We start from the raw sequence: 15,395 nt of genomic DNA, 5'->3' as shown, positions 1-15,395 counted from the left end.
TTATTTTATTTTTTTTAAGGATTTTTATTTATTTGACAGAGAGAGAGACAGCAAGAGAGAACACAAGCAGGGGGAGTGGGAGTGGGAGAAGCAGGCTTCCCGCCGAGCAGGGAGCCAGATGCAGGGCTCGATCCCAGGACCCTGGGATCATGACCTGAGCCGAAGGCAGACGCTTAACAACTGAGCCACCCAGGCGCCCCAGTATGCTATCATTTAAAAAAGTTGAAGAAAGAAGTATGCTCTCTTTTGTGTGTGTCTTTTTCCTTTTTTTTTTAAGATTTTATTTTTAGGGATGCCTGAGTGGCTCAGTCGGTTGGGCGTCTGCCTTTGGCTCAGGTCATGATCCCAGGGTTCTGGGATTGAGCCCCGCGTCAGGCTCCCTGCCCCGCGGGGAGCCTGCTTCTCCCTCTGCCTGCCACTCCCCCTGCTTGTGATTTCTCTCTCTGTCAAATAAATAAATAAAAATCTCAAAAAAAAAAAAAAGATTTTATTTTTAAGTAAGCTCTACCCCCGACATGGGGCTGGAACTCACAAGCCTGAGATCAAGATCATCGTCTTGTTTCCAATTTGGGACTCTTATAGATCTGTGAGCGCTCACACTTGTCTTTCGAAGGACATGTGATGGGCATTTCTAGAGGTCTCTGTGTAGGAGTGAGAGTGCTAGGTCAGGAAATGTATCCATTTTAACTTCAGGAGGAAGTGCTGCCCCAGTTTGCAAAGGGGTCGACCCACTTCATGCTCCTGCGACCCAACTTCGAGAGTTCTGTTTGTTCTACATCCTTGCCAACACTTGGCGTTGTCAATCTTTTTAACTTTAGCCATTCTGGTGAGTGTGTTCTGTAAGGAGGTTTTCATTTGTGTTTTCCTTACAAGCATTGAAGTTGAGCATCTTTTCAGGTCTTTCTTGGCCATTTGGAGACTATTTTTTGGCATTTACTTGTGTGTGTGTGTGTGTGTGCGGTTATTAGCTTTCCATTAAGGATGTGTAGGATTTTTAAAAAATGTTTCTCCATGAAGTCTTTTTTTTTTTTTTAAAGATTTTATTTACTTATTTTTTTTTAAAGATTTATTTATTTATTTGAGAGAGCGAGAATGAGAGAGAGAGTACATGAGAAGGGGGAGGGTCAGAGGGAGAGGCAGGCTCCCCGCCGAGCAGGGAGCCCGACGCGGGACTCGATCCAGGGACTCCAGGATCATGACCTGAGCCGAAGGCAGTCGCTCAACCAACTGAGCCACCCAGGCGCCCTTATTTACTTATTTTTGAGAGAGAGAGGGAGAGTGTGTGAGCAGCAGCAAGGGGAGGGGCAGAGGGAGAGGCAGGCTCCTCACTGAGCAGGGAGCCCAACATGGGACTCCATCCCAGGACCCTGGGATCATGACCTGAGCCGAAGGCAGACACCTAATGATTGAGCCACCCAGGCGCCCCTAGGACTTTTTAAAAGTATATTTGGGATATGAATTCTTTGTCAAAATCTATTCCCAACACTGGGCTTTGCCTTTTCACACTCTTCAACGTGTCTTTCGCTGAGGGGAAATGTTTACTTTTGATGAAGTCCGACTTAACGCATTTTCATTTTGTGGTTGGTGCGACATGTGTCCTCTTTAAGGAATCCTCACCTGCTCCTTAAACATCTCTTGGCTCTGCCCCCTCGTGTCTACCTTCTTGGCCTCTGCCCAGCTCCTAGGAAGCATTGCTCTGACCCCTCTCCCCGTGCCCCCACCCCACTTCTTGTCCTGCTCACTGCACCACCTTCCAGCCTAGGGACAGGGTTGGCTCGTCTGTGTGTCCCCCGGACCGGCACGGGGGTTTGGCACGCCCTAGGTGCTCAATAAAAGCTTCCTAAATGAAGGCATGTCCTGTGGCCTAGCTGGGGATCATTAAAACGGTCAATTAGTTCTAAACACCAGCTCCTCAGGAACATTTGAGCAAAGCCGGGGAAGTAAAAAAGTTTTGGAAAAACCAACAACGCAGGAGTGTTTCGCTTTCTCCCCAACCGGAGCATTCATCACGAAAACTCAGGCCTGGTTAGCATTCTTTATTCTCGCTTTGCCCCTGAGCTGCAGGGCGAGGGGAGCCTTTCCTTTGCACACGTTGGCTGTAGGGGGCTCCCCAGGCGTCACCCCCAAAACATGGCAGGTGTTTGCTGCCTCCAAGTGTTGGGGGGGGGGGTCCCTGGCCTAGCACAGGTTCCGGTAATCCAGGTTACCACACATATCTGGCGGGAAAGCCGCAAACATCTGCTTGACCTGGGGAAGGAGCAGGGAGTCAGCCTGGACCCGGCTGGAGGGGGGACCAGAGCCGGGGGGGGTGTCACCCGAGGGCGTCAGGCAGAACGTGGCTCCCCTCTCTGCAGATGGAGGCAGGGATGGCCACGGGCCTGCAGTCAGCCCCACTCATCCCTGTCATCGTCCAAGGAGTCAGAGGGGTCATCATGTCGGCATCTAAAGAAGAGCCATCTCTCGGGGAGGGGCTGCTGAGAAGGGCCTGGGCCGGGCAGGACCTCCCCCGGAAGATTCTAGGCAGTGTCCTGGAAAACCCGTACTCACCTCCTCCTCACTGAACCGGTCGGCCTGGGTCATGAGCTTCTCTTTGATGCTGCTCAGGGGGAAGAGGAAGGGTCAGGTTCAGGGGAAGGGCCACCCCCGGTGTGCACATGCAGATCCCGGGGTGGGGGGGGTGAGAGCGGACAGGTGGTGGGGAGGCGTTGTGCCCCAGAAGGACGCCGGCCAGATGTCTGTGCGGCCTCAGATGGACCCCTCGATCTCTTCTGGATGCACTGCTGGTTCAGCCAGGGACTTGCGCGGACATGTGCATCGTGCCTTCGAGAGTACAAGGGGCTTACACTCGGCCGAGGCATGAGAAAGCCTTGCCCAGGTCTCCTTTGCTCCTCGTAGCCCTGGGAAGCCAGGGCTGTGAGCCCCCTTCACAGAGAAACTGCTGAGGTTCGGGAGATGTCAGGACCGGCAGTGACAGTGTGGGGCCAGTGCTGCCCGGGGGCCTGGAGGAGCGGCAGGAGGTGACGCTCCAGAGGCCTGATGCCCCGGGAGCTTGGAGGGCTCCCCCCACCCGGCCTCTCGGGGGGCACAGCGGGCAGGGAAGGGATCAGAGGGCCGAGCCAGGCCTGAGCGCCGCTAAGGACCGACGTGCATTTTCCATTATTTATGTGGGACAGTCACAGTTTCCGACTCTCTGAGCTGGGGACTGTTCACAGACTCCGCTTCAGCCAGAGCCTCCTCTGTGGCCTGCCTGGCGGGCAGCCACGTCTTCCGGGTCCGATAGCCCCAGGGCTGAGGCCTTCGGTTCCCAAACTGGGTCCCTGAAGTGTTCCTGGCCTGGTGCTGGGGAGTGAGCGTGCGTGCCAGGAGAGGGGTTGGTCCAGACCACTCCCGGGGCTGCCCTCACTGTCTCCTGGGGGTCCCCAAGATGGCTGTGGGAAACATGGACCCTGAGGGAGGGGTGAAGGAGAGGGCCCCAGCCTGCAGGAACCCTGAACAACCCCTCACCTACCCCTGGGGGCCATGTGCCTCACAACTTTGGGGGGTGGGGGGTGGCGAGAAGGTGTGAGAGACAAGATGGACCTTCCCTGGTTTCCCCCCCCCCATTCCCCCTCGCCCTCTCCTGCCCTCCCCCGCCCGCCCCCATTATGGGATGATTCTAGCGGGCAGCAAATCTAGCCTCGAAGCCAAGGCCTCAAGCATCACAGTAATCAGTTGGGAAGCATGTGCCTAGGGAGGAAATTCTGCCTGCTCCAGGCCACCCACAGGCCCAGTGAGACCTCGGAGGCTCTGAAGGGACTTCCCCGGGGACAGCTCAGTGTCCTAGCCCCTGCGCAGGCTGCCCCACCCACCAACCTCGGCTCTGCTCAGTGCTCTCACTGGGCTGAGGCACAGAGGACATCGGGGTCCCCACCTCCGTGATGCCAGCCCAGTGGCCCCCAGGGCAGACCCGGAGTCCAGGGCCTGTTGCATGAGCTGCCCCACACAGACCCTTTCTGTGCTCAGCCTCTCCCACCCAGTTTCCCCCATGCCCTCCAGCCGCCCCCTTACCAGCCCCGCAAACGCCAAGCCCTGTCCCTTCACAGCTATGTTCTGGCATCTAGAATGTTCCCTGTCCCAGCCTAGGCAACCCTTCGTTGCCCTTCAAGGCCCACCTCTACCACTGGGAAACCCACCCCTGGTGACCCCACACTCCCTATACACTTACACACAGAAATGGAGACACTGGGTCCCAGAGAGGGGAGGGGGGGACACTGAGCGATGGCTGAGCTGGGCAGGGCAGTGCCTTCCTGGCTCCTGGCCAGACACTGACCGAGCTGGGTGGGGGAGGAGACTGGGCTGCAACCCACCCTGACCTCACCCCAGCTCACTGATCAGCTGAGCCTTCGGGGAGAGAAAAACCAAATGAAGGGCAGAGGGGACTTACAAATCAGCTTTGACAAAACCTTTCCCTTCGGTGTCAAACACCTTGAAGGCGTGGAGAATGGTCTCCTCCGGGTCTGTACCTAGAAACAGCACATACAGGCAGGGAGAGAATAGGGTGAAGAGCACAAGCCGGGGCTGGGGGCTGGCCTTCCTCCCCAACTTCCACTCCACAGTGGGAGCAAGAGAAGGGAGATTTCTGAGAAGGAATAGGAGTAACGACCAAGAGCACTGTGTGTAGTTATGAGCAGCCTGCTCAGCTGTACATGGCGACCCAACTGAGCACTTACTATATGCTTAACCCTCCTGATGATTGGCCTGATTTTATAGGCGAAGAAACTGAAGCTCAGATTAGTGAGGTGGGGTTGGGGTGGGGGCACTTCTGGGGCTCCCTCGTGACCCAAGATGTGCATGAGAGCTGGCAGGTCAAAAAGACTGTGCTGTACTTGGGGGCTGAAGGCTGGGCTCGAGCAGGGGCGCTGGAGGGTCTGCAAGATGGTCCAGGCCAGAGATGGGGCGGGTGGAGGGCAGTGGGCTGGAGGGACGGCAGAGCAGTTCTGGTTTGTCACTCCCCCCACCCCCCGATGTGGGCTTGGGGGAAAGATGTCATTAGAAGGAATGTCTATGACCACAACGGGATGGACTAGCTAGCCCCTGGTTGTACGGATGGGGAAACTGAGGCCCAGAGAGAAGCAGGGTCTGGCCCAAGGCCTCACAGCTATGAATGACAGCAGGCGACCTGGTGGCCCTTCCCTGATGCTCTCTCCCCTCTCACACTGCCACCCTGCTCACTGCGGACCAGGCACGTCCCCTTCCTTCCTCAAGGCTCAGCTCTGTCACCAGTGACATGGAGGAAAAGGTGTGTTTGCTGCCCACCTCCCAGGGTTAGCTTGCAAAACGGGTCATTAATGGTAAAGATCGGGTCAAACACTGATGGGTCATGGTCGCAAACCCCTCTGAGTGCTCTGTGGCATGTTGGCTCCTGGGACCCCCCCCACCCCCTCCACCAGAACACCCTGTGTGGTAGGTATCGATGTCCTCAGTTTGTCAAAGAAGGAACCGAGACAGAGGACCTTGCTTGAGGTCCCCACGAAGAGCAGGAGGAAGGGTCTGAAACCGACTCTTTGGACTCCAGAGCTCCCTGCTGCTCTGTGCTCCCACCTGCCAGAGTGGGGCCTCCTCCCAACAGGATGCCATCTGAGTCACTCGGCGACTCTGAGGCCAAGCGAGGGGCCGAGCCTGGCTCAAGGCTGGCACCTCTGGCCTGGGAGTTCGGGGAGGGCACAGCTGTGGGCTTCCTCCGCCGAGGGCAGCAGGGAGCCCGTGTGCCCAGGCCAGAGGCTCAGCCCAGGGTCCCTCTGGGGCAGAGCCCGAGGCACTCACTGCCTGGCCTCGGAAGCAGAGAGGGGGTGCCCCAGGGATTATGGTGGGGGGCTGGTGGGAGGTCTTGGCCTCCCAGGGCATATGAAGAGTCCTCGCTGCTGGGGCGGGCTGGCTCCAACCCACCTTCCTGAGGACCAGTGGCCCCAGGTTCAGGCCCAGTGTCCGCACAGTGACCACAGTCCAATCCTCCCCCCTCTCCCCACAGAGAGGGTCTCTGCTCTGCGGACGGCAAACCACACAAATGAATGGGCCACAGAGTGGCCATTGGGAATCACGTGACCAAGTGTCCTCATCCCAGTTAGAGGGATGACGGGGCCTGCTCCAGCCCCCCAGCTCCTGTCCCCACTGCTGGCCAAGTGTGCAGGCTCAGCCAAGTTCACGTGACAAGCTCAGACGGAGCCCCCAGTCCTGGGACCTGGCACGAGCCAAGCTACTCATGCTGTTTGACAAGGTCCAAGTATGGAGGACGATCCTGAAAACAGGAGACTCCACAGCTGGCTCCTGCTATTCTCTTTCATTTTGTTTATGGCAATCTTTATAATTGTGGGAATATTTCTGGGGTCTCATGATAAAGTGACTACTCATCTTAGTTACGCCTATCTAAGCAATCATAATGAAACTAATTCCACGAAGAATTAGTTTCTATAGAACAAAATAAAAAGACGGTCATGCTCTGTCTAGCACCTTTCTCTTTGCGTACTGTTTTTTAGTTTCAGCGAGAGTCAATAAGCGGAAATCAATAAAGGTCATGTTAATCATTACAAAGGAAAAATGAAAGAAGGCTATGGCTGTGATTCAGAAAATGATCTAAGATTTGGAAAAACAAAAATATCCTAACATATAAAGTTCCTCCGAGGCTGTCAGGAGATGCTTGCAACCTGATCCTGTGTCTGCGTCTCCTCATTCGCCGATGCCGTCCTTTCCTACGAGAGACCCACCCTGGCTGGAGCTGGACTCCAGCAGGGACCCCTGCAAAACTGAGAAAAAACTGCAGTCTCTTGGCCCCTATGGGGCCCCGCCTGGCCCTGGGTCATGGCTCTTAGCCATGTCTTAGCGATGGCTTGTGCACCCACGCGAGCTTCAGGCCTCCCACGTAGAGTCACCGGCTAGAGTCCCACAAGTCTTTCCCAGGAGTGTACCCCTGCCCCAGCCCCCCAGGCTTCTGAGCTCTTCAAGGAGGAGGCCACAGTCCTGGGAATAAGCCCTAACGAGCTTCCCAGAGGAGGGCCAGCTCCAGGCTCCCCTCGGGCCCCACGTCTGGCCCTCAGTTTCCCTGGGAGGGCGGGTCTATTGTTGGCCTTTAGCTCCAGGATCAGCCAGGACAGGGTGTGTAGAGGTTATTATACTTCCCAGCTGGCCTCAACCCACGAGACTATTAGGATTTCTCCCCAAACATAATCAGTGATGTGGCCAGGGTCACCCCTGGAGTGGGTTGAGGGTGGCCCCCAAAACATATGCCCAGGTCCTCATCTCTGGAAACTGGAAATGTCACCTCATTTGAAAAAGGGACCTTTGCAGATGTAAGGAAATGATGTTGAGATGGGGAGATCATCCTGGGCTATCCCAATGGGCCCTAAATCCAGTGACAAGTGTCCTTCTAAGAGTAAGGGACAGGAAGGTGGGCAGACAGAAGAGGGGGCGGTGGGACCACAGAGACAGGGATTGGAGCGAGACAGCCACCGGAGGCCAGAAAAGGCAAAAAAAAAAAAAAAAAAAATGGGGCTCTCCCCTCAGGCCCTTATGGAGCCTCTTGCCAGATTTCGGACTTCTAGACGCTGGAACTGAGAGAACACATTGAGGCTTTTTTGAGCTGTCAAGTTTGTGGTTCTTTGTTAGGGCAGCCTCGGGAAACCAACACAACCCCCACTTTACAGACAGAAAATGGAGGTGCAAAGCAGACAAGCCTGGCCCAAGGTCACCCCGGGGATCAGTGGGAGGGCATCCAGCAGGGGCAGCCCGAGGGTGAGAGGGGAGGAGTCTCACCTCCCAGGGCAGCCTCAGCCCAGGTCGGCCCCCTCCCTCTGCCCAGGGAAGACTCGAGCCCAGGAAAACGCTACAAAGGGGCAGAGGGTAGCTCCCTGGGGCCCAGAGAGAAAGGGACAGAGTTGCCTGGACCGCTGCCCTGACCCCATGCCCCCGGCCCGATGCTGCATCTCGGGAGGCGCCATGGTTAGAGCCCAGAGTCGTGGTTAGGGTTCTATCCCTACCACTTTGATGCGTGGGTGCCTGGCACTCGTATGGTGACACCTCTGAGCCCCTCCAGCTGTTCCCTGGAAGCTGTGTGAGTGACCCTCCCGGAGCTGGGGTCAGTCGTAGTAACTTCCAGAATCCCACTCCCAGTAACCCTCCTCCTGTTGGCCGTGAGGCAGGGCAGGTAAGGCGAGCCCAGGGGTAGGGAAGTGGGGCTGGGGCCCCTGGTGGGCGGAGGGCTTTCACACAAATTGTCCCCTCCCGCCCCTGGGAGGCCCTATTCCTACCCTGGTGTAGAAGTGGAAACTGGGGTGGGGCCCAGGGGGCTGGCAGCTGGGGCCACACCATGCTCCCAGCTGTCTGCACACAGAGCCAGGCTGCCCAGCCCCTCCCCAGGGCCACCTGGGGCCTCACTCACCCTTCAGCTTCTCCCCAAACATGGTCAGGAAGATGGTGAAGTTGATGGGCCCAGGGGCCTCCTTCACCATGGCCTCCAGCTCCTCGTTCTTCACATTGATGCGGCCTGGGGGAGGGGGAGGGACACCCAGGAGCACAATGAGGGACAGAGGGGACTCTGCCTGCGGGCAGCCCAGGAGAGCAGAGCTCAGGACCAGGGAGCTTCCTGCAGGGTCTCCCAGATCTACTCTCCCACATCCCCCTCCCCCAGCCCTCAGGCCCTGCCCACCTGCTGGGGGACCTTCAGAGGGGGACACATTCAGCCACAGTTAGCACTGGGCTGCCCCCAGCGCCCCTGCCCCCGCCCCCCGCTACCACCCCGGCCTCCCTGGACAGGAGAGCAAGTTGGTGATTATCTCCATTTCACAGGTGAAGAAACTGAGGCCCAAAGAAGCTGAAGCGGAGGTGCATAGGGGCCAGAAGACCTGGAGCTCAGAGCTCATGTGCCCTGGGAGGAGTCATCTGGGGGTGGGTGGACTGGGGTTCCTCATGGTCCCCGCGGACAATCACATTTCCGAGAGCTCAAAGCTTAGTTTCGACATGACTTAGCTATGCCCCCTTCCCCTGACCTGAACCCCCTCCCCATTCATGCCTTAAGTCCTCTCCCTGGGCCCTTAGAGAGGGCAGAAGTCTCCCCTGGCAGCCGAAACCCGGTAGCCTTGAGCCCTGCGGACGTGTCCGGCCTCCTCCCCCAGCATCTCCCACCGCTCTCTTGGCTGCCTCCCCTACCCCGGCCTCCTAAGCCAGGCCTTTGCATGGGTCATTTTGTGCACCTGCTGCCCTCCCTGCGTCCTCGGCCCAGATCGTACCTTCCAGTCACGGGCCACCCCTCGCCTGTGCCCCCAGGGCGCCCAAGCCCCTCACAACCACTACACTGCTGCCCTGGCCTGTCCCCAGGCACCCACTCTTTCCAGAAGGCCTGGGCTCAGTTCTGCCCCAAGCCCTGAGCCCCTGCAGCTGTTGGTCACCCACCCAAGGCAGCAAAGGTGTTCCTCAGGTCCTCCTTGTCGATGAAGCCATCCCGGTTCTGGTCCATGATGGTGAAGGCCTGGTGGAGACATGGGCACTGAGCAGCCTCCTACCCACTCGCCCAAGCCCAGGCCCCTCCCCAGAACCCTGCTCCCCCAAGGGACTGTCGTCCTGCACACCGCTGCCTGGGTAACCTCTGGCCAGCCGGCGTCCTGGCTCAGCACGGCCCCAGCACGAGAGCGTTGGCTGACCCGCTCAGCTCCCACCGCACGCCAGCATGCAGCTGGGATGCCATGGCCATCCCTCACTTCATGCTGCAGCAACCCCATTTTACAGAGAGGGAAACCGAGGCTCAGAGAGCAGAAGGACTCGCCCGAGGTCACGCAGCAAGCAAAGGCTCAGGCAGAGAGGGGCGGGGGTTGCCCAAAGACTGCAAGTCACGTCTCCGGGCTCGGAGGCACACCATGGCGGCCTCTAAGGATAGCGACATCATCATCACCGCAAGGGACTGAGGGCGACCCGGGCCTTGCCAGCCCCCTGAGTGTTTCCATGCATTGCATTAATCCTCCCGGTGGCCCCAGAGGGCACTGACCAACCTCTTTAAACTCCTGGATCTGGGACTGATCAAACATGGAGAAGACACTGGAGCCGGCTCCACCTTCCGCTCTCTTGCGGGCTCTTCTGGGTGCCTGGGAGGTGGCAGATGGGCTACTGCAGACGGCCTTCCGCCGGAGGTTAGCTGTGCACCCCGGCCGCCCCCCGCGCCTCCCCTCCCAGCGTGTCACGGTACCGAACGACACGGCCACCCTGGGCCACAGGGTGCAGCAGACAGACAGGGCTCCTAAGGAAGCCTTGTGGATAAGGGGGGGCATTTGTCCAGCCTGAGGCCAGAAACCTGGGGGCCCCCACCCCACAGGCTGGTCAGCGGCTTCCTGACCTGGTCGGGGGAGCCCGGGTGGTATAGCGGAGAGGACACGGTCCACCTATATCTCCCTGCGGCCATCCCACCTCGGGGCTCCCCTGCGCCCACCCAGGGCCCAGCTCGGAGCGCGGCTCCATCGGGAAACGTCTGCCCAGAGCTCAGAACCCATCTCCACAGCAGGTAGAGCAGGCGACCCCCCACACGGAGGGTCTCTGGCCAGCCTTCCTGCCTCCACATGCTTCTCTCAGGATATCGGGGGCCTGAGAGCCCACCATTGAGCATTCCCTGAGAGCTCTGGGTCCCCAAGACCCCCCAGGGGACCTTGCCCTCGGCGGCTATCACCAAGGACTTTCAGACTTGGCTCGTGAGGTGGGAAAGCACAGCCCGGGCTTCACAGGGGCGGAGGGGCAAGTGGGGTGTCCCCCCCCAGCCCAGCGCCCCTGCCTCCATGTCAGTGGTACCAAGCCTCTGCCCACCCCACCCCAGAGTGGGGGCTTCCCCTGCCTCCCCCACCCCGGGCCCCTGTGTGGTCTCCCCTCCCCAAGCTCACTCCTGTCCCCCCCAGCCCGCGCTCACCCCCACTTCCCCTCCGGCTCCCGGGCTCAGGAGCAGCAGTAACGGCTGACTTATAATTAGCTTTTACTGGGTGCTTTGTCTCCACTAATCCTTTGAAATGGGGCTCGCAGGGCAGCCAGGACGTTATGTGCTGTAAAACCTCTGTAATATTTATAAATCCCTTCAGACATCATAAAGAAAGGAACCTCCCTGCGGGGCTCATCTCACATAATTACATACACATTTCCCTCTGATTAATAAAAAACAATCACTTCCGTCTGTGGGATGCACTGCCCTCTCTCTCCTCAGACCTGCCCTCGGCCTGGGTGTCCCTCAGCCCTGTCTCAGCCAGCCTTCCGTGTCCCTGTCGTGTACCGTCGCCCCACTGTGTGCCAGGCCCTCCTCCAGAGCCCCCAAGGGAGGACTGGGTTGTTCTCTCGGACTCCCCGGGGGCACCCTGAGCCCCAGGGCCCTGAGCGGCCCCCCTGCTCTCCCAGCCCAGCTGTCTTGGAAATTGCCTTTTAGAATGTGCCCCTAAAGAAACGAACATCTTCCAAAGGGAACACCTCGGGGCAGAAGGGGGTCACCCAGACCTGAGCAGCCCTGCGATGTTGAGAACATCAATTGCCTGCTCTGAGCTTCAGTTTCTCCATTTATAAAACCAAGATGATGCCTACCTCAGAGCATCGGGACATTGATTGGGTGCCTGCTGCTGACCTCCAGCCAGGCCCTGTGCCCTGTCCAGGGGCCCCAGCGCTGAATCAGACCCTGCCTTGTCCCCAAGGGTCCCCCTGTCCAGCAGGGAGACAGATGATCAGTGGGGAGGGATGGACAGACACTGAGAACACAGAGAAGCCCTTATGCCATTGGGGCACTCAGGGCAGACCTCTCGGGGGAGGTGGCCTCTGAGCTGAGGCTTGACAGTCAGGTGAGAGTTCTCAGGCCAGGAGGGAGAGTGAAGGTGTGAGACAGGGACATGAAAGAGCCGTGCCACTGAGAGCCTGCGGGGACACCCAAGGGGCTGGAGACAGGGGGAGGGCAGCAGGGCAGGCCTCACACCAGTCCGTGGAGGACCCAGGCTATCCTGGAATATCAACCCTGCTTCCCCAGGGAACCATGTCCTCTTAATGGGAGCAGAGTCCTGCTTCTGCCATGAAACCTCCAAGCCTCGCCCACCCTGTCTCCTTCTACCCTCCTCTTCCTCGTTCCTACCTCCCCTGCCATTTCACCTCGGCAGCCCCCGATGAGTCCAGGAAGCAGAGATGCAAATTGGGACCTACATGGATAGACTGGCTGCTCATTAAGGACAGTCCAGGGTGGGTCAGGTGCAGGGATAACCTCAAGGGTGAAGAAAAAGGTCAGGCCTAGGGACAACATCAGGTCAAGGTCAAGGATGTCAGCAAGAGGAGCAAGGTCAAGGTCAGGGTGAGTTCAGGCATGAGGTGAAGGTCAGGATCACACATGAAGTCAAGGTCGCAGGATGAGGTCAGAGTTGAGGAATGAGGTCAGGGTCAGGAGGCAGGGCAGTCCCAGCCTACCATGGTCTGGAGAGCTCCCTCTCGTCGCCGCAGGGCTGGAGGTCCTCAGGGATGGCCCTTTAAATAGTGCTCTGGGTCCGGACGACAGTTTGGAGGATGACAAAGGACAGGATGGAGGCCTCCCTGCCAGGCACCTGTTTGGGGCCATTCAGAGTGGGTGGGATCCAGACACTGTCCAAACCACAGGATCTCTGCCTGTGCTGGGCCAACCGGATCTCTGCACCCAAGGGACAGAGGCCCAGGAAGGGGCCCTTGGCCGAGAACACACAGTATATTGAGGCCTGGAACCAGCTGGGAGGACTTGGCCTTGGGCCATTTGAGGTCAGGAGTTTCCAAGGCAGGGCCACCCACACCAGCTGGGAAAATTCAAGGCTGCAACAAGGCCCGACCCCTTGAGCTCTGAGACTGTGAGTGGGTCACCGTCCTCTGGTGAAAAGTGGCGAGCACGTGTCACCCCCAGTCAGCGTGGGGAGAGGGTTTCTGCCTTGTAGTTGGTTACCAGGGCTACCATGACCCCCTCCAGCCCTCGGGCCACTGAAAATGTCTGGGGAGCTGAAAAGGCAAAGAGACAGACAAAAGAAAAGTGGACGTGACCCCCAACGAGGGAGAATTGGGAAATCAGATCCCCATTCCACGCTGGCCACACGTATCCCCGGCTGGGGCCCATCCCTACCAGGCCTGGCCCAGCCCAAGAATTCTCCAGGAGATGTGCCAAGCCAAGTCTGCACCTGCCCCTGGCAGGTCCCCATGTGTCCAGTGCAGCCCAGCAACCCCCGGCCGTCCAGCCAAGTTGGCTCCCATGTGGGACCCGCCATGTCTGATCGGCCGCCAGGGCCGGCAATGCAGGGCTCAGGGCAGTGAGCCCACCCGTCACCACGTGCTGCACAGCTTAACTGTCCCCGGAGCTGGTCTCCAGGCCTCCAGGCCCCACGACGGCTGATCCCTGCCTTGGAGGAGGGAATGTGATGATGACAGTAAGGGGAGTAGCTAAGATTTATAAAACACAGAAGGTCAGGCCATGTTCTAAAACACGTGGCCTCACAGCGAATCCTTACCCCATTTTCCAGGTGATAAAACTGAGGCTCACATGGGTGAAGTCACTCATCCAAGGCTGATAAGCCGGGGTGCCAGGATGAGTCTCTCTTTCTAGTGGTTCCAGAAGGGAGCTTCTGGAAGATTCTGCCCAGCCCAGTGCTCACCTTCCTGACCTCTCTGGGACCTACAATGGAATCTTCCACCCTGAGCTGGCGTCAGGACTGCCGTGCCGTCCCCTGGCAGGGACCAACCACATGCTCCATGTTCCCCCACCCCAACCACGTGAGGAGGGCTGCAGGTCTCAGTCCTGCTTGACTGCAGTGGGAGATGGGCCATGTGAGTGTGGCAGGTGCCTGCCTCTCTCTGGGTCCACGTGGCGGGGCAGGTGGCCACCGTCCACACCGGCTACGGGGAGCCGCCTCTCCTTGCCCGGTCCACGAGCCTGGGCCTGGGGCCCCCTGGCTCTGGGCTTGCTGAACGGGGAGAGATTGGCCATCTGGGGATTTAACACCTGCTTCTTGCTGGCCGGAGGCCTCCTCGCTCAAGGGCTCGATGCCGCTGAACTCCCGCCTCTGGGGATCACCACCCAGGCCTCTCACCGTTGGAGGGGCTCCAGGGGGCTCAGGACAGTCCCGGGTGAGCGGAGAGTCCCCCAGCCTGCCGGGAGGAGGGAAATGCAAGAGGGAATGCCAGTGAGAGGCGGGTAAGTCACAACAGGGCTTCCAGGGGCTTAGCCAACTTGTCCCGCTGCTTTCCTTCCCTGGCCTCCCTCCTCCATGCTACAAAAGCAGGCAGAGCTGCTCAGAAAGCCGGTAGAGACTGTGAAAAGTCACGGGAGAGATGGTTGGAGAATAGCTGTCCCTGGGGCGAGCAGGGGTGTGGCGGGGGGTGGGCCTGCAGCGGCCCCGAGCAGGGGAAGCGCCATGAAAACGAGCTGGCCTCTGGAGTCGAGGGCCCGGGTTTGGAAGGCAGGTCCCCCCACGCTGATAAAACTCACGGCCCGTCAGCCAGGTGCGGCCGGGCGAGTCTGTTGTTTGGCCCCACGGACCACAGGGTGGTGGCCGGTTCCGGGGGTCAGAGAGACCCCAGAGGGGTCTGTGCTTTCAGCCGGGGGCCTCCCGGGAGTACGTAGCTTCCAAACTGGAATTCCAGGCCAGTCCAGGGAACTCAGAGGAGTACTAAGCCCCTTGTGAAGAGCACCCCACTTTCTAGAGGGCAACGCGAGCTCCCAGGGGTCACCAAACCTAGAAGGGAGCTTGAAAGACATCAACTGCCTTTGGCCTTGGCCCTCCCCCTGCAGGGTGACAGGTGTCAGCCCCACCACAAGAGGGCAAGGTGGGCCAGGTGACCCCGCCTGCTACTCCTCACCCCTAACTCTCCCTTCTAACTCTTCACGGTCAGCCGGCCACCACTTTGACCTTCACCACTTTCCCAATGATTTGCAAAATCTCCTTCCTCCAAACCTTTGACCCTGGAGCATATTCCCCCACCCCAACCATGCCTCCATCCTCCCACTTTCTATCACCTCTCACCTCCTCCCAGAAGCCCTCCTTGCTTTCCCTCCCCTCCCTTCTCCCACTGGAATCACTGCTTCTCTCTGACCTCCACTCTGTAGATCAGCGACTACCTGCCTTTCCCTTGGGCTTGGGGCCTTATCATCATTGCTCCTTGGCCTCCAGCCACCTGGCCACTAGGAGCACAGAGGGGCCTCAGTAAATCAGGCTCCCAGGGGTTGTTCATACATAACCTTCCATGTGGGGAATCATTGTCATAGACTTTCTGGCTAGAGGGATCTCAGAGACCCAGTGGAATCCATTGGCCCCCTAAATCCAGCCCACCTAGCCCTGCTAGATGCTGAGTGTCCTTTGCAGACTCTCTCAAGTGGCTCTTGCTTGCACACCGGCTGTGATGGGGAGCTTACCACTTCC

General features: G+C 58.7%; 1 protein-coding gene across 1 annotated transcript; it reads right to left on the bottom strand.

The window, feature by feature from the left end:
- Positions 1 to 2,178: 2,178 nt before the first annotated feature.
- On the bottom strand, positions 2,179 to 12,450 carry MYL10 (myosin light chain 10). Its single transcript, XM_021700567.1, has 7 exons — positions 12,433 to 12,450; positions 10,014 to 10,106; positions 9,421 to 9,496; positions 8,411 to 8,515; positions 4,424 to 4,502; positions 2,548 to 2,596; positions 2,179 to 2,247 (listed from the first exon to the last, which is right to left on the bottom strand). Exons 1-7 carry the CDS (start codon positions 12,433 to 12,435, stop codon positions 2,179 to 2,181), a joined length of 474 nt encoding a protein of 157 aa, XP_021556242.1. The 5' UTR covers positions 12,436 to 12,450.
- Positions 12,451 to 15,395: the final 2,945 nt, after the last annotated feature.

This window comes from Neomonachus schauinslandi, chromosome 5, assembly GCF_002201575.2.
Source record: "Neomonachus schauinslandi chromosome 5, ASM220157v2, whole genome shotgun sequence".
NCBI classification, from domain to species: Eukaryota; Metazoa; Chordata; class Mammalia; order Carnivora; family Phocidae; genus Neomonachus; species Neomonachus schauinslandi.
The sequence above is the reverse complement of the archived record's forward strand: the minus strand, read 5'-3'. Positions and strand labels throughout refer to the sequence as shown.